Consider the following 18,913-nt stretch of genomic DNA (forward strand, 5'->3'; position numbering starts at 1 on the left):
AGATTATTGCCTTTAATATCACCTGTATTCTTTTCTGCCACCTTATGCAGAGCTGTGGTTCAGTGGATCCACAGAATGTGTATCCCCAAGGACCATGTTCCTCCCAATATTAGAGACAACCATGCACTCCCACAGAGAAAGATGGCATTGAGCTTGTCTCTGTAGTGAACCCTAATTCTAACCCTAACCCAGCAGCAGCAGGAAGTAAAAACAGCTACTGTTGTTTATTTTGAAAGTAGCAGAAGAAATTTCTTGGAACAAATTCCAGTTACCCTGAAGGGTCCCTTAATTGCAAAGGAAAGTATCAACACATTTCAAATATGAGTAGAGGTATTCAATTCAGTACCCTGAAGTAAAACAATAGAAACAATGGAAAAGAAGAACGCACCAGGGTTACAAGGAGGTTTCTTTCACACAAAGATAATATTAACACCACACTTTATCTGGAATACCTTGATAATATTTTCTATTAAGGAGCTCAGTGAAAATTGGAATTTCCATCCTTTGGGAAACTGTGATATTTCAACAGATCAGGACAAAAAGTTGAAATATTAAAAACATTCATAGAACAAAAAGTTGAGAAATTTTTAATTTTGACATTGCAAAATATTTTATTTTGGATTTGTTGATCAAAACAAAACATTTAAATAGTCTCAATTTGAAATGTTTAATTTCAGTGTGTGGTACTGACCCGAATCACTTAGTTTTCAGTTTGATCAATATTAAACTACTTTTCCCTGTGATGGCATATTGTCTCTTGGGAACTGCAATTTGGGTATCTAATGCCACCATTCTCCCCTTTGGTCAGGCTCCCTGATCAGACTACTTCTTCCATGATACATCCATAGCCATGTCCCTTTCATGATGTGCTACACTGGTCAACTGGAGGGAAGACTGTACCTGAACAACACAAAAGGGATGTAATCTGGCTGCAGCTGGCCAGCCAATGGAGCTGGTTCCTACATTAATTCCTCTTGGTATAAGGAAGCAAGATAGGATGGGCAGATTTCACTATGCTACAGAATTTCTTTATTATGCTTTGTAAATATCAAAGAATTAGAGGGTTTGGTCTTCAGCTTCAATTGCTCTTCATGCCATCACTTAAATTCTGAATTTAAATGCAGGCTAAATTTTCATTTTCATTTCTCAACATGCCATCTTTTTCTTCTTATATGGAAAGCACATGCTCCCAAACATTGTCCTGTACACTAAGTTTTATAACCCCAGAAAACCCAACATCAGCTCTGCATATCAGTGAGTTCTGCAGTTTTGGAAGGCACATACTTATGGTAATATCGACTGAAGTTAAAGTGGATCCTCTAGGCTTGCATGTCTGGAGTTCTAATTGATATAACATGTACACAAGCCTATTGTACAATCCATATGTCTTGTATATGGATATAGGGTACAATTTTCAAAACAGTCCAAGTGACTCAGGAGTCTGAATCCCATTTTCAAAAAGGACTTAGGGACCTAAGTCTTAATGAAAATCACTAGGATGTATGTGCTACGTCAAGTGGGTGCTTTTGAATACTTTACCCACAAATATATAATGCTTTTATATGAAATATAGAAAAAGACAAAGTAATATACAGATTTTAAAAACATGTATTTATGAGATATATTGTTACTAAATAGCAAGTAAGGGAAAATTTAAAGTTTAATATTTGAAAGTCAGAGGGAGGGATGGGGGGAGCAGAAGAGGTTACCTTCACAAACTGGAACTTTTCCAGTCCATGTGCCATCAGATCTACAGACTCTGTGTTCTGATCCTCCTGCTAGGAAGAAGCCTGACTGACAGGTATAAATCAATGTATAACCGAGTGAAGGAAGATCCATTCCAGCCACATTAGCATGAACTGGAGTCTCTGGTTGTTTACAGCTGTGTGCTACAAAGAAACTGTACGTTACTTTTTGGTTGAAATAGTAAAAATATTTCAGAAAAAAACCTCAAACATTTTGACAGTTAGTTAATTAAACAAAATGTATTAGCAATAATTACTTATATGTATATGTTCTGTCTCATCTGAGAGCTCACTAAGCACTTCACAGTTTTATAAACTCTGGGCCCAATCCTGTAAGCATATTCATGAGGCAGACCTTTAATCCTGTGTGACAGCCCATTGAGTTTGAGAGTCTACCTTTGCAGATTTTCTGGAAGGTCCAAACACCATATATATGTATTGATTGCCTTACACAGCAGTAACAGTCAGCTACCCATTGCATGAATTGTAACAATTGCTTAATACAAAGCAGCAACTAAATAAGAGTTTAGAACAGGAAATGAAGAAAAATGATTACTAACCTGTTTCGTAATTGTTGTTCTGTGAGATGTGTTGCACATGTCCATTCCACTTCAGTTGTTTGGCCGCTGAGATTTTCCTCAGTGGTACCAATCAGGGTACCACATTCACCTGCTGCTGCATAGTGCTACTGTGCAATGGTATAAAAGGCAGAGCCACTCACAACCCCCCCTCTGTTCTTTTTTACTAGACAGACTCTGATATAGAGGGGTAAGATTGTGGGTCGTGAAATGGACATGTGCAACACATCTCACAGAACAACAATTACAAAACAGGTTAGAAACCATTTTTAATACTTTGAGTATTGCATGTCATTCCATTTCAGAAAACTTACAAACAGTTCAATCTGGAGATGGCAGAAGAGTCTGAATAATGACTGAAGGACTACCTGTCCTCCAGACTGTTGAGAGATGGCATAATGAAAAGGAAAAGTATGTACTGAACACCAAGTTACAGCTCTATAAATATCCAGAATAGGCTCTTGAGCTAGAAAGGCTACAGACGCTGTGTATGATCTTGCTGGATGTGCGAGCACCCTGTTCGATGGAATTATGTAGATTGGGAGACACTTCATCCTGTCTGCAATCTCTGTTAATGGTTGGGAGGGAGACTGAAACAGTTTAGTCCTATCCAAGTTAAAGGCTAATGCTCTCCTAGCATCCAATGTATGGAATCTCTCCTCATCCTTATGAGCATGAGGCTTAGAGAAGAAAGTTGGTAAGTATATTGCCTGATTGATTTGGAAGTGAGAAATCACTTTGGGGAGAAATTTGGATGAAGACGGAGATATCCTGTAGACCACTGTACACTGTGGGGCAGACACCAGGTCTCTCAATTCTCCTACTCTCTTTGCAGTGGTAATTGCTACCAAAAAAGCTAACTTAATTGACAGATGAAGTAACAAACCGGTAGCCAGTGGTGTGAAAAAACACCCTCCTTAGTGCTGCAAGTTTCAGCATAGTAAAGTGGCAGTGTAGACAGTACACCAGCACTGCGAGCTACTCCCCTCGTGGGGGTGGTTTTTAAAAACACTGGGAGAGCTTTCTCCGGGGCTGGTGCTGCAACTACACATCCACGTTAAAGCGTTGCTGCCACAGCAGCACTTTAACGTTAGTAGTGAAGACATATCCCAAGAAAGAGGGAAACACTTGCAGCAGGTAGGTAGAACTCTCCGATAAATGTCACAGGAGGTAAGAAGGAATTGAAAGAGGTCGGGGATGACTCTGCCCTTCAAACCATCACGCAGCAGGTTGAGACAGCACAGGGAGCATGCTAAGGGATAAATCCCTGTTGCTAGTACACGGTGTGCACAAACACCCGAAGTGAAATGGACATGTGCAATCACTCAAAGAAAAATAATGTGTCACCCTGAAGTTAAAAGGAGTAATTTTAGGTATAACAAACTGTAATTATCAAGGATAGAAATTACCCAGAATGACCCTTAATAAACCTACTTGTGAGAAAAACGTCTTGATATAGGTGTCTGAGACATTAGTTTTACACTACATCCAAAACATGGCACCTTCAAAAGAAGAGTGTCACCTTTCATCACAGTTGAACACTGATTCAGCAGTCAGAGAGAAGTATGTCACCTACTGAATCACTAACACAACGTCGCAGAGCAACCTTGTGTGCTCCCATCCATGTAATGAGCAGTTCTCATACTGTTTATCTTATGTCATGAGTTATGATATATTTTATGACCATTCCAGGTGGCATGTCTTCAGGCTGTTTGTAGAACTGGAAGGCATTACTTGTGACATTACAGTATCAATGAATCAGCACTACAAGACAGTGGTTTGCATAAGTCTCTTAAAATGTAGAGTTGCCTAGGGTATGGCTATACTTGAAATTTCAAAGCGCTGCTGCGGCAGCGCTGCGGGAGCACTGCCGAGGCAGCACTTTGAAGTGTGAGTGTGGTCGGAGCGCCAGGGCTGGGAGAGAGCTCTCCCAGCGCTGCACATAAACCACATCCTTTACGGGTGAAGCTTGCAGTGCTGGGAGCCGCGCTCCCAGCGCTGCGGTACTGATTACACTGAGGCTTTACAGCGCTGTATCTTGCAGTGCTCAGGGGGGTGTTTTTTCACACCCCTGAGCGCAAATGTTGTAGCGCTGTAAAAGGGCCAGTGTAGCCAAGCCCCTAGGAGTGAAACAGCTTCTCTGCCTTAGAAAGAACTTCCTCTCTATTTCAGATATGACTAATTACTAACCACACTGCCCTTTTTTGAAAGCATCAGCACTGGATACTAGGAAAGCAGTTCAAACAAATTGTTATTATTAATACTGGAGCATATGCTTTGAAATATCAGACTAAACCTAGTGGCCTTTATATTCCACTTGGAAGGAGTGCAGAGAGGGCTACTCCCTGATTCAAGGCTGCCCATCCTCAGTGTAATTTAGGGCTGCACAGAGTTTTACTATGACCTCTTTCCTTTCCCCCTACCCTTCCTGCAGCCCCACTCTCATCTCTACTCTTATCTGATAAAGAAGCATTGAATCCGATCAACTATAAATAATAATAAATGAAGCTTTGGTTTTCCTTTTTCTATAATGGCTTGTAGAACTGTGAAAGATTAAAATCACATGAATATGGATAAATTGTGTAAAATGTGATTTTAATCTTTCACAGTTCTACAAGCCGTTACAGAAATAGAAAAAAACCCAAAACATAGTTTATTATTGCTCACTACTTTTCAACAATATAGTACATATAAGTTAATTAATGAAACCTATCATGGGAAACTATTTCCATCCAAAACTAAGAGAAAAATATTTATCCCCTTCACTCATTACTTACGTATACATTCTGGCTGAATCCCACTCCACGTAAGATCAGGTAGGCAAGTTCGGGTGGTAGATCCTTGGAGAAGGTGTCCTTTTTTACATTGAAATTGAACAACATTTCCCACCTATTGAAACAGTGAAAGTACAATGATATTATCACAAAGAAATATCAAGTGTTCTCAATCAATAGGGAAAACTCCAACACGGAATGCAGGACGAATAAGCTGAATCATGAGGTCCTTTCAAGTGCTGGGCAGAAAAAGGGAATTCCATTCTGTGGAGGATTTGATACTTTGGAACAAAACCACAAAATTTCAGAAATCTCAGTGAAAGGGAATAAAGCCCTAACTCTGGGACAGTCTATGTGGTGGGCTGCCCTGGAGCCAAGGATCTTTGAAGCCCTGGAAGCTCTGTCTGCCAAAGGGCTGTGAGTCTGGGACCTCGGACTGCCAAGGAGTCACAAACCTGGGAGCCAGGCCTTCCAGGCTCTCATCTCCTTGTCACATTGTTAGGGGCTACCATGGACTTGGGTCAGTGTGCGGGCAGGAAATCAGGCAAGTTTTGAAATCTTTGCGGCAGTCAGGGGCAGCTCCAGGCATAGCAGTCGATGTGAGGATGGAGGTCAGGCAGCCTTCGGCGGCATGCCTGCAGGAGGTACGCAGCTTCAGGACCGGCAGATAACTCACAGAAATGCCACCGAATCTGTGTGGTCAAGTGGACCTCCCACAGAAACACCGCCGAAGGCTGCCTGACTGCTGTGCTTGGGGTGGGGGCAGTGAGTTGGGGTGGCAGTGAGTTGGGATGGTGCTTGGGATGGTGGCAGTGTCTGGTGGCAGTGCTTGGGGTGGCAGTGGGGTGGCAGTGCTTGGGGTGGCAGTGCTTGGGGTGGTGGCAGTGTCTGAATGACTTGCAGTATCATCTCTTTTGAATACAGTAAGTAAAGAGACATTAATTATACACTGAGAATTAACTCGTTTACACTAGTGTTTAAAAATCTTTAGATATAGAAGTCATAGGCCAAATGTGCCATCTAGTGAACTGTGTATCTTTTGATGCATCTTTGAAGGAAAGGTTGTTGAGCTTGTACTAACTTCTCACAGCACAATGCATTTACATTTTTCTTAATTTAGATTAAAAGGCTTGATAAAAGTTCTTGATCCCCAAAAGGTAAAATATGCACATCTTTCATAACGACTGAATCCCATTAAACACAGTGCTTCACTGCTATAGACAATTATTTGAAATTTTATAGCAAAATTCCATTTCAGCTCAGTATTCTCATCATGGTGAAATGTAACATGAGCTATGAGCTAGGCCTAGTACCTGTATGTGAATTAATATTGAAACTTTTTTCCTTTACAACATCCACTGGACTATATAATTACTTTAAAGAGATCAGTTTTGGAAGATGTGCAGCAAATCAGGTTTTCATTATGAAATACATACTAGGAAAACACTATTGACAGTTACTGAAGTTGCAATGAATTGCAATACTAGTGCTCTTTTATCTGATAAAGTAGCATTGAATCCAATCAATTATAATAGATTGCCTGGCAATATGCCTTACTCTTAGTGGACATCAGCCCTCCATTTCTCTGAATGAACAGTTTTAAACCAAGATTTCTTCTACACCTGTTCTATTTATTTGGTATCTGTCACTCAAACAATATTTTGACATTCTGGTTTTGAAGCAAACATCCTTTTGCTCCTGCTCCAATCACCAAATCAATGCCACTGTGTTAAACACATCTGTTTCATTTGAATGCAAATGACATGAACCTACTTATTCTCCACTTTGTTTCAGAAATATTATTTCAAAGAGGAATCAACAATTTTCTCTGAATGAAGGAAAGAGCTGGATACATCTCTTTTTCCCTTTACCTTCATCCATATTTTCCACCTAAACAAAGTGGCTTAATTTTTGAGATGCTGAGTAGTGGAAATTCCACTGGCTTCCATAGAAAGCAATGGGAGTTACATAGGCTACTTAGGGATCCAATATGAAAATATTGGCCTACGTAACTTGTTCAAGATCAAGGATCAATGGTACATCATGTAAACACTCAGGAATTCTATCCATTTTAATCCCCACAGTAATCTTCAATCAACATTCTAATATAGAAAATCAAAAAGAGTCATACAAAAAGTGAAAAATAGGTCAAATGACAAAGGATACATACAAAAAAATCAAGACAAGCATGTAGGGATGAAATTAGAAAGACCAAGGCACAAAATGACATTAAAACATTTTGCAAATACGTTAGAAGCAAGAGGAAGAGCAAAAACAGGGTAAGCTCATTACTCAATGAGGAGGGCAAGAGAATAACAGAAAATATAGTAATGACCAAAGTGTTAAATGCCTTTTTTGTTTTAGTTTTCACCAAAAACTGATCAGATGATGAATATAGTGTACATTAGCATAAATGAGGTAGGATCTTAGGCTAAAATAGGGCAAGAACAAGTTAGAAATTACTTAGGCAAGTTAGATGTCTTCAAGTCACCAGGGCCTGGTGAAATATGTCCTAGAACACCTAAGGAACTAGCTGAAAAGATCTCTCAGCCATTAGCAATTATTGTTGAGAACTTGTGGAAAACAGGGGAGATCTCAGAGGACTAGAAAAAGGCAAATATAGTACCTATCTATAAAAAGAGAAATAAGGACAACCCGGGGAATTATAAACCAGTCATCTTAAGTTCAGTTCCCAGAGAGCTAACAGAGAAAATAATTAAACAATAAATTTGTAAGCACCTGGAAGATAATAAGGTGAAAAGAAAGAGTCAGTATGGATTTGTCAAGAACAAATCATGTCAAACCAACTTAATATCATTCTTAGCTATTAAGGGAGGAGGGATAGCTCAGTGGTTTGAGCTTGGGCCTGCAAAACCCAGGGTTGTGAGCTCAGTCCTGAGGGGGCATTTAGGGTCTTAGGGCAAAAAAAAAAATAGTTGGGGATTAGTCCTGCTTTGAGCAGGGGGTTGGACTAGATGACCCCCAAGGTCCCTTCTAACCCTGATATTCTATGATTCTTTGACACAATAATAAGTCTTGTGGATATGTGGTAAGCAATAGATATATCTTGACTTTAGTAAGGCCTTTGATACTGTCTCACATGACATTTCCAAAAATAAACTAGGGAAACACAGTGTAGATGAACCTACTGTTAGGTGAGTATACAAATGATTGTAAAATCATACTCAGAGTGTAGTTATCAATGGTTCACAGTCAAACTGGAAGGGCATATCGAGTGGGGTCCTGCAGAGATTGGTCCTTGGTCCAGTCCTATTCAATATCTTCATAAATGATTTGGATAATGGCATGGAGACTATACTTATAAAGTTTGTGGGCAAAACCAAGCTCGGAGGGGTTTCAAGTGCTTTGGAGGGTGATTTGAATGCAAAATGATCTTGACAAACTGGAGAAAAGGTCTGAAATAAACAGGATGAAATTCAATAAGGACAAATATAAAGTACTCCACTTAATAATAATAATCAACTGCACAAATTCAAAATGGGAAATGATTAATAGGAATTAATAGGAATTAATAGGAATTAAATGATCTGAGGTTACAATGGATCAGACACTAAATATGAGTCAACAGTATAATAAAATTGTAAAAACAAAAAGCGAACATCATTCTTGGATGTATTGGGAGCAGTGTTGTAAGCAAGACATGAGAAGTAATGCTTCCACTCTACTCAGCCACTGATAACACCTCAGCTGGAATACTGTGTCCAATGCTAGCACCCATATTTCAGGAAAGATGCAGACAATCTGGGGAAAATCCAGAGGAGAGCCACAAAAAAAGATGAAAGGTCTAGAAAACATGACCTGTGAGGAAAGGCTGAAAAAATCGGATTTGTGTGGTCTTCAGAAAAGAAGACTGATGAGGGGAACACAATAAAAGACTTCAAGGACATAAAAGAGGAGGGTGATAAATTGTTTTCCTTATTCACTAAGGAAGGACAGGACAAGAAGTAATGGGTTCAAATTGCAGCAAGGGAGATGTGGTTAGACATTAGGAAAAATGTCTTAGCTGTAAAGGTAGTTACACTGGAACAAATTACCTGGGGAGATTGTGAAACATCTGTCACTGAAGTTTTTAAGAACAGGCTAGACAAAGACCTGTCAGGGATGATCTAGGATGATGATCCTTAGGCCTGCCTCAGTGCAGGGGACTGGGATAGCTGAACTATCAATGTCCCTTCCAGTCCTACATTTGCATGATTCTATGATTTCAAGTTCTGTAAAATGTAGTCCTGCTCAAACCAGAGATGTGCAAACAGAATGTTGGTCCTTAAAGAGTGCCTGAAAAGTCATTCCCATTGGTTTTAATGCAGCAAAAATCCTGGGTCTCCAAGATCTAGAGGAACCCTGACAGAGGAAGCTCACTCATACTGTGGCTGCAGACTTTATCCCAACTCTGCTTCTCTTGCCTACCTCTCAGTTCCTCAGACATCAACTCCCCTCGTACGGAGTCATTGCCTCAAAGGCAAAGGAATTGGAGATTGTGTGGGGCTGTGGAAATTCCTCTCCTTTGAAGTTGACAGTGCACCACAGCACTGCCCCCCATTCAAAATTACTAGCCCCCATATCCTCCAGCCCACCAATCCATCCTACAATCTCCTCATCCTGCAGAAGCACCTTGCCTACCATCTGGGAACATCAGTCTTCCTATGCCACAGATCCCTGATCCAAGACTATGAAACTGAAATGATCAACTACTAACATAAATATTATGCAAAATTTCTGTTGATAACATTCACAAAATTTCCATAAACATTTTTCCACTAAAAGTGCTAAAACAACTCACGTTTTTGTATCCTGATATAGTAGCAACACATGAAAATATTTCTGCAGTGTTCTCCTTTTTTATTTTAAATTGCACTATGGGGCTAATTTTATACCCAGACTCTGCATCACTGATTTCTTCTCCACTGGGAAATCAAGCTGCAAAGCCCTGGATATCTGCTACCACTCAGCAGAGGGGTAATGCTCATCTCAGAAGAAGGGGTATAAATATTAACCATTCCCAACAATAACCATGTGTACTGAAAATACATTTTCAAAATGGGAGGCATGAGCTATGTGCATAATTGTTACTGAAAAACACACACTTCTATCTGAGATTGCAGCAAATTCACTTCACTAAGAGTAGGAGACATTTTGGTTAGTTATGGTAAAACCAATTCAGATAAAGTAAAAACTGGCCAAAGCATTTGCTGAGAGTTCTCTCTGAATTTTTATGAGTGCTGGAAAAGAAAGGAGAATTAATTTTTTTAAGTGCAATTCTAACCATCTTTGTTCTTAGTCCTCCAGTTGCCAGATTACACCAGGATATTGTAATGGGTTTCCCCTTTCCCCTGCAAAATGGGTTGTAGATGGATGTGGCTAGAGTCAGATGAAGGGGAAAAGAAACTGAAACAAAGTGTAGGGTGGTGGGTTTCCAGCTGTAGGAGAGGTAGATAAAGCAGGTACTTCTGCATATGGGCGATGACTGCATTAAAGTTTGTTGGGTTTTTGGACAATCTGGTTTCATATCGTTCCTTCAAATGATCCTTATGTTACAATATGTAGAGAGGATTTAATAATGTAAGGAACTTCCACTGGGAGGTTATTCACTCTAAACTGGCTAAAGGACTTAGAGGCAGTGGTGGGCAACCTGCAAGTCTCAGGGCACATGCGGCTCATGAGGGTAATATGATTGTGGGATGCGAGACATTTTGCTGATGTTGACCATCCACAGGCATGGCCCCCCACAGTGTCCAGTGGAAGCAGATTGCTGTTCCTAGTCAATGGGAGGTGCAGGAAGTGGTGGGCCGCAGGGACATGCTGGCTGGGAACTGCGAACTGTGGCGAAGCTGTAGGGGGGCATGCCTGGGGACCGTCAACATCACCAAATGTCTTGCGGCCAGCAATCAGATTACCTGATGGGCCTTATGTGTGGTCTAGGTTGCCCACCACTGACATAGAATCTAATGTGTATCTTGCTCATACCACAGTCAGCTCACCCTACCGGTTTTGCTTGCAGTTGTTGGTGATCAGACCAGGTGAATGGGACATTAATGAGATGTCCAGTATCCATTCACTGGCTGGCGATGAGATCTAATAATAACCTGTGCAAAACTCATGGTTCTTCACTTTACAAGTAAAAATGTTTTCTCTACCAGCCACCCCTGCAAACTAGAGTGAAGCTCTGTTCTTTCTTGCTTGCTTGTCTGCACCAGAAATAAAGATTCGCCACTTAGAACAGAGTTAACTATTCTTCACAATCATGTGCAAACTAGAGCAGAAGCCATCTCACTCTATCCTCTCTTAGTTGAATGGAACTAAAATGTGGGAAAATCTTATTTTCATCACTAGCTACTAGATCTGACTTTCAGGAAGGAGATCCATTGAGTAAGAAGGTGTATCTTTAGTCACGAGTCATTATTCTGTCCATAAAAGGACTTAAAGCAGTCTTTTCATACTAAGCATCTGTTATTTATTGTAATGCTCTGTATTTTTTTAACAAATAAAAGCAATAAAAGGTTATTTTTTGGAAGGCAAGTATGCCTGCATATGAGGGACAGCTGGTGTGCATTCCCCAATGCCTCTGCTGTATGAGTTCTTTTGCTCAACTAACATTTGGCCATTCTCTTTGAAGTGAAATAAAATGCACCTCTTGACACCCTTGCTGAATCCTAGCTGAAAACCTACGTAATCATAAAGGCTCTTTCAGAAAAACTAGGTGGCTCAGGGTATTGGTAATGGAACATGGAGACTTTCACCAGTACATCACTGATATTAATCCAGTCCAGTGCTATAGGAATACAAGTTTTTGTTACTAAATAAACAAAATTGTTGGCAGCTGTGAAATAAGTTTGTAGTCTTAGTTCCCTGTGAATATGTGTGCACATCACATAATCTCACACAATTTGCATCCTTGTTGAAAGTTAAAGGATGATTAGACTGAGAATGAACTATTCCTTCACTGCTCCAGATCAAGACTGGGGCATAGTGGTGGGGGCAGACTTGGGGGTTTGCACATGCCTGGCCATACTATACAGCATTTATCTTGAAATAAACAGGTTTTCATTCTACTGTTCTATTATTATAGCTTAATAAGCACTAAATTCACAGAAGAAGAAAGTTTACAAGGTTTTCCTTTATCTTCATATTGAATATCATATGGAGCATCATAAAACAGACTCAAGAGCTAATACAAGGATACTAGGGGTGTAATGTGGCTATTTTTCTTTCTAAATACAGTTTGCACTTTGGCTCCCTTCAAGCTTTAATGTGCAGGAAACTTGCTGAATTTCCACAAAAACTTATATTGGAAAAAAAAAAACAGAACTACAGAGCCTTGCATGCAAGACAGATTGTTCTAAATAAATCCTTGTTTCATTTCAGCAGTGTGGTGTGCTGTAATGGCTTATGGTCAATGTGCTATAAACAATTTCCTATGTTACTAGCAATATCTCTGAACAAATATTCTAAATCCACAGTTCATTTCAGAGAAGCAATTTATTTTTCAAGCTTACAGATGAAGTTGCTATATACTGAGACAAAGGTATTTTGTCTTTGTAAAATCTGCTTGATATAATATATTGTGTTCAGGATAGATTTGCTACATAACAAAATATTGGAATGAATAATATCCTAAATTCAGGCACACATCCCAATTATACTAGATGCTACCATTTATTTACATTCTGTGCTGCTTTCTGAAGTAGGGCTGAGCTTGCATTTTTGATAGACATCTGCTTAACTTAATATGCAAGGGCCAAATACTGATACCCTTACTCAGTTTCTGCCTAATCTTTCCTCTGGAAAACTCCAACTAGCATCATTACATTGTGATATGGTGGTAGCATGTGTGCTGTGATCTAGAAGAGACCTCCACTGTGCGAAGATGCTGGCTTTGAGGCTTGGGAAAACAAGCAGGTAACGGCTTTTTTTGTAGGCACAGATTATAAAATGCAAAGTTTGAAGATCACTTCCATACAGCAAAGTGGGGAGGTCAGGGCTGGATAATTATCTATGTAGCCAGCTCAAAAGAGCCTGAGCTTGGAGTTCTAGTGACAGAAGAGGACTGGCCAGGTAGGGAAGTGGATAGCTAGGAAGAAATTGGCATTGTGGCAACCCATACGTTGGGATTAGTATTGCCAAGAGGCCATGCTATGTTCATCCTGTGTAATCTGACAACCAGCAGCCAGAGAGTGGAGGGCAAACTAGGTTGGGGTTTTACTTTTAGCCTCAGACCTGAACTTCTCTGTGTTTGTGAGATCTTAATTAGAAGCTGCACAATGAAGTGCAGCTTGGTTCTACTAGTGTTAACTGGTGACACTGCATATGTATAAATTGCGAGGAACATCTACTATTTTAGAAGCAGAACTTCATCTGACAAAAACTCTTCATTATTCCAATGCAAAAACTTCAAACTGCTCTGCCTAATCCTCCATAAACATGTGCAGTATTGTTGTAATGTCTTGGCCCCAGGACATTAGAAAGACAAGGTACGTGAAGAAGAGCTCTGTGGAGCTTGAAAGCCTGTTTCACCAACAGAAGTTGGTCCAATAAAATATATTACTTCACCCACTTTGTCTCTCTAACTTTCCATAAAGTCTTCCTACATATAGTGGGAAGGTGTTGATTGTCTTTCTGCCAAGATCTGCTCTGTTGTGTTTTGGATTTAGATTTGGATTCTTCTTTATCCTGCCCCTAAGTCTATCCAGAGTAGCCAAGGGAGTGTTATCTTGGTTTTTCCTTCCTCATTAGGCATCAGAGAAAGGAGCTAGCTCTTGACCTTTCTCCTTAAGCAGAAGAAGGAGTGCTGCAATTCCTATAGGGAAAGAAAGCGAGTAATAATCACTGCTCCCTGACCTGCTGTGACAATGACACCAGTATACAGCACTGTGTTAACTATGCAATCACACCTAGAGTGTGACAGAAATTGATGTTTAAATATTTGGTTCCTAAACAGCACCAACTCCTTTATATGGGAGCTTGAGGATAAGCTGCTGGTTAAGTGAAGTAGTATGGAAGGCCATACGATATGCAAAATAATTGTTGCTGAAGTGCATTTACAGCATTGCCGTATTAATCTGCAAGGCACTAACCTTAGAATTTTGGGGATCAAAGTTGTAAATCCTGCCAAAAGCGACATTTGTTTTAGAAATTATATATCAGTTGACATTTTGCCTGCTTATTTGAAGAGTTGTATGCTGGATGCTAATGATGCTTCCATTCACCATGGGAAAAACAAAACAAAACAAAACAAAAAGAAACATAAAACTAGAGGGATCAGACTAGCCTGTCAGAATGTAAGACAAATGTTTAACATGTCAGACAAATGACCCTAGAGAATTTGACAACAAAATTACAGAAAATGGCAATTGCAATGACTCAATGCCTATGCAATATAATAAGCACTTTCTAATGTAGCATTTTGTTGTTTCAAAAGCTCGTATCAATTCTCTATAAGACTGATTCACTGTTCACTCACATTAATTTTACACCGGCATCTCTCCTGATATATTTTGATGTGAGCAAGAGGAAAATTGGCTTGACTATAATTGTTTTATCTTATTATTAGCAAAATATAGGCCAAATCTTGACATCCTTACTCAGTTTATTTGATCCGTACCTAGGAAATATCCCACTGAAATCAATGACAAATTTGTGTGATTAAAAACTGAGTAATATCTTCAATTGCAGGTTTTGATGTTATATTAGTATTTCCCCAATATAAGCAAAACTAAAGGTATAGTTACACTGGCAAAGTTACATCGCCGGCAGTTACATCGCCATTCAGAGAGTGCTGAAGGGAAACCGCTGTTGTGTGTTCACACTGTCAGCTGCCTGCACAATAGCGTGTTAACATTTGCAGCACTTGCATTGGTATTTGGAGCAGTGCACTCCTGGCAGATATCCCACAGAACATCTCTTCCTCTTCTGCTGCTAAGAATTGTGGGAAGGTGGAGGGGGTCCTGGGGCATCCTGGGTCCTGTCCCAATGCCCCGTGATGCATTGCTTCACATCCCAGCAATTCCCATGCTTCCATTCACATTTGGCACCATCTTTCAATGGTTTGTGTACTGTGCGCTCTGTCTCTTTGGTCTGCAGGAATGGATTCTGCACTGTTGACCAATATGCTCCTCGCTCTCACTAACACATCATGGGGGCAGTGGAGTTACTCCTTAAACAACAAAGGCAAGAGGAGTTTGACATTGATCTCGCCATGCATAGTAGCTATGACACAAGATTGCTTGTGGTATTCATGGAGGTGCTGACCACAGTGGAACGCCGCTTTTGGGCTCAGGAAACAAGCACTGAGTGGTTGGATCACATAATCATGCACATCTGGGATGACAAGCAGTGGCTGCAGACGTTGGACTCGTGTTGACAGAAGTGTGCAGGGCCATTAATTAATTGCATCGTGCTCCAAAAGACCATGACTCTGGACAATGTGCATGACATTGTGGATGGCTTTGCACAAATGGGCTTCCCTAACTGTGGAGGGGCAATAGATGACACGCGCATTCCAATTCTGACACTAGACCACCTAGCCACCGAGTACATTAATCGGAAGGGGTATTTCTTTATGGTTCTCCAGGTGCTTGCGGATCACTGTGGGTGTTTCACAGACATTAACGCAGGCTGGGCCGGAAAAGTGCATGAGACACGCATCTTTCAGAAAACTTGCCTGTTCAGGAAGCTGCAAGCAGGGACTTTTTTCCCAGACTAGAAGATCATTGTAGGGGAAGTCGAAATGCCCATTGTGATCCTGGGAGACCCTGCCTACCCCTTAATGCCATGGCTTATGAAGCCATACACAGGGAACCTTGACACTATCAAGGAGCAGATCAACAACAGGCTGAGAATTTGCAGAATGACTGTTGAGTGTGCTTTTGGCCATTTAAAGGCCCACTGACAGTGCCTATATGTGAAGCTGGACCTGGCTGGTGACAATATTCTTATGCTTAGAGCTCTGTGCTGTACATTCTATAATAACTGTGAAGGGAAGGGTGAAAGCTTCACTCAGGGCTGGACTGCTGAGGGTCAGTGCCTGGAGGCTGAATTTGAACAGCCAGAGATCAGGGCTCTTTGAGGGGCACAGTGCAGGGCCATAAGGATCAGAAATGTCTTGAGGCTGCAGTTTGAAGCCACTAATATTTGTTGCTATGCCTGGGAGTGCAGTAACGCTAGGAGGTGATTGTGACTGGTGATTGCCTGTTGCTTTGCAGGGCTCTATTTGCTCTCAATTAATGGGATAAAGATTGCTTTCAAACCAAAACAATTCTTTTATTAAAAAAAAATCAAGAGGAGAAAGACAAACAAAAAAACCATCAGTACTGTAGGGGACGGGGGAAGGAAGGGTTCCAGGAGGAGGTGGGATCCTGGGACCATTAAAAATTTGTGTATGTCCAAGTATCATATGCAACCTTGTCTTTGGAGTACAGTGCAGTGGGTATTGTACTTCAGCAGGGCTAAACTGCAGAGGGACGGGTGTTGAGTGCAGTGGCTACTGGGAGTCCACAGGCTTGGACTGTGATGGGACAGGAGTGGAATGCAGCAAGTACAGACTGAAGCTAGGAGGTTGATAAGAGAGTGTTGGCGGTGTCTAGGGGGCGAATGGGAAAGAGTTTTGTGACAGCAGTGGCAGGGGAGAGCGGGCACGGGGCTGCTTGGTTTTCAGTGTTAGTAGCACCTGGAGCCTGTCCACTTGGTGTCCCATAATGTTTAAGAGCTGCTCCGTGGCTTCGTTCTGGCGCATGCATTCTCCTTTCAGTCCCTATTCTCACTCCTTCAATTCTTGATTTTTTGGCTGTGGAGTGCATCATGACATCACACAGAAAGTCCTCTTTAGTTTTTCGTGGCCACTTTCTAATTCTGTACAGTCGTTCACCCAGAGATAACTAAGAGGGAGGGTGGGTTCCCATGGTCATATCTGAGAAGCCAAAATTTTACAGACGCACTAGTGTTTGCAACACACAGACCACTGATTCAGTGATTTAAAACACAGCCACTATTCACATACCTGTCACTAACCGGCTGACCCCAGGCAAGCACACATGAGCCACAAGACCCCCAAAACAGTAAGTAACCGCAGGGCAGGTGAAATCAGTGTTCCAGGACCATATTGTACACTGGGCACATGGCTCTTGGGAAGAGCCAGCACTGGGAGGGGCAGGGCTTATAATCATTACTGTCCCCACATTTTCCACAGGCAGTGTTCACTATGGAATATATCTCACTGCTGAGGATGAGCAGGGAATCAAGGGAGAACCTTCTCCAAGACTGCAGCTTCCACCTTGGCCCTGATGCAGCTTGCCTGTGTGCAACAATGGTTCCCACTCCAGTGACAGCAGAGTGGCGCAGGAAAGTTACCATTAATGGGGCAAGAAACAAAGCAGCTCTGCCAAAGAACCTGCAGCAGTGGATTGCCCAGTATCTCCATGAGAGTTTCATGGAGCAGATTCCCGTGAAGTGTGGGAGTCAATAAACACCCTGTTCCACTGCATGTGGTGGTATGTATATCATACAGACACAAGCCTGCTTTCTGCAACCCTCCTGCACCCAACAATTCGCTTCAGTGATTCTCAAAATCAAAGCCATTTACCAGGGGCCTCCTCTCCTTATCGCACTTTGCCAAGATCTGACTGCTGTGACTGGCTAGCCTCCTCCAGGACAGAGAAGAGCTCCTGGCTGCATGCATCTCTGACCTCCAAGTCATCCTCTGTCTCTGGGTGACCCTCTCCCTCCACATTCTTGTCCAAGATTTCCTCCTCCTGGCTCAGTCCACTCTCAAACGGTACAAGAGCCACCGAAGTATCCACAGTGGCCTTTGCAGTGGAGGTGGGGTCGGCACCGAATATGGCGTCCAGCTCTTTGTAGAACCAGCAGCTCGTGGGTGCAGTACTGGCGTGGTGGTAGGCATTCTGCAGCTCCTTCACTTTGACCCTGCACTGCATTGTGTCCCAGGCATGGCCCCTTTCTGTCATGCATCGTGAAATCTGTCCGTAGGTATCATAATTCCTATGGCTGGAGCGCAGCTGGGACTGGACAGCCTCCTCTCCCCAAATGCTGATGAGGCCCAGCAGCTTGGCATTGCTTCAAGTGGGGGATTGCCTGGTGTGTGGAGCAGGCATGGTCACCTGGAAAGATGCGCTGAAACCGCTGCACATGTCACCAAGCAAACAGGAAAGGGACTTTCAAAATTCTCAAGCAATTTAAGGGGTGGGGCTCACAGTTGAGTTCAAAGCGATGACCAGAGAGGCAAGAACAGGCATTGTAGGAGACCCTCTGTAGGCCTATTGCAGCACTGTAATCAACCAGGGTGTTTACACTGGCACTGCGGTGCTATAGCCCTGGCACAGAAAGCTGTACACCTCTTATTGGGGTGGGTTTTTTATAGTGCTACAACTGCACAATTTCTGTGCACTAAGTGGCGTGGCAGTGTGTACATCTCAGAAATTACACCACAGAAAGCTGCTTTACTGCACAGAAACTTGCCAGTGTAGACAAGGCCTTGAATAGATGAATAACTTGGATATTGCTTTTATTTTTTTAATTAAGAAAACGACCTCTCCTGCCAAAATCAACATACACACTAGCACTGCAGGGTCCAAATCACAGTTTGTCAAATGGAATATATGACTAGGGCTTCCAAATGTTTCATCATGTAGACCACATTTTAATACAGGGATTAACCCATAGACTACCTGCCTTCCAGTTCCAGAGTATGTGGAACACTTTCCCTCCCATTTACGATCACAAAACATCTGTTTGGCAACTATAACAATTGTTTGCATAGAATTTAGTACTGGAAAAATATTTAAAG

General features: G+C 41.6%; 1 protein-coding gene across 4 annotated transcripts in view; it reads right to left on the minus strand.

The window, feature by feature from the left end:
• CSMD3 (CUB and Sushi multiple domains 3) overlaps positions 1-18,913 on the minus strand; it is a 1,198,342-nt gene that overhangs the window by 20,522 nt on the left and 1,158,907 nt on the right. For all 4 annotated transcript variants that reach the window (XM_050940462.1, XM_050940461.1, XM_050940464.1 and 1 more), the window contains 2 exons: positions 5,101-5,212; positions 1,710-1,889 (listed from right to left, as the gene is read on the minus strand). In XM_050940462.1, coding sequence (XP_050796419.1) covers positions 1,710-1,889; positions 5,101-5,212 — 292 coding nt within the window. The remainder of the gene's footprint in view (positions 1-1,709; positions 1,890-5,100; positions 5,213-18,913) is intronic.

The sequence above is a fragment of the Gopherus flavomarginatus genome, chromosome 2, assembly GCF_025201925.1.
Source record: "Gopherus flavomarginatus isolate rGopFla2 chromosome 2, rGopFla2.mat.asm, whole genome shotgun sequence".
NCBI lineage: Eukaryota > Metazoa > Chordata > Testudines > Testudinidae > Gopherus > Gopherus flavomarginatus.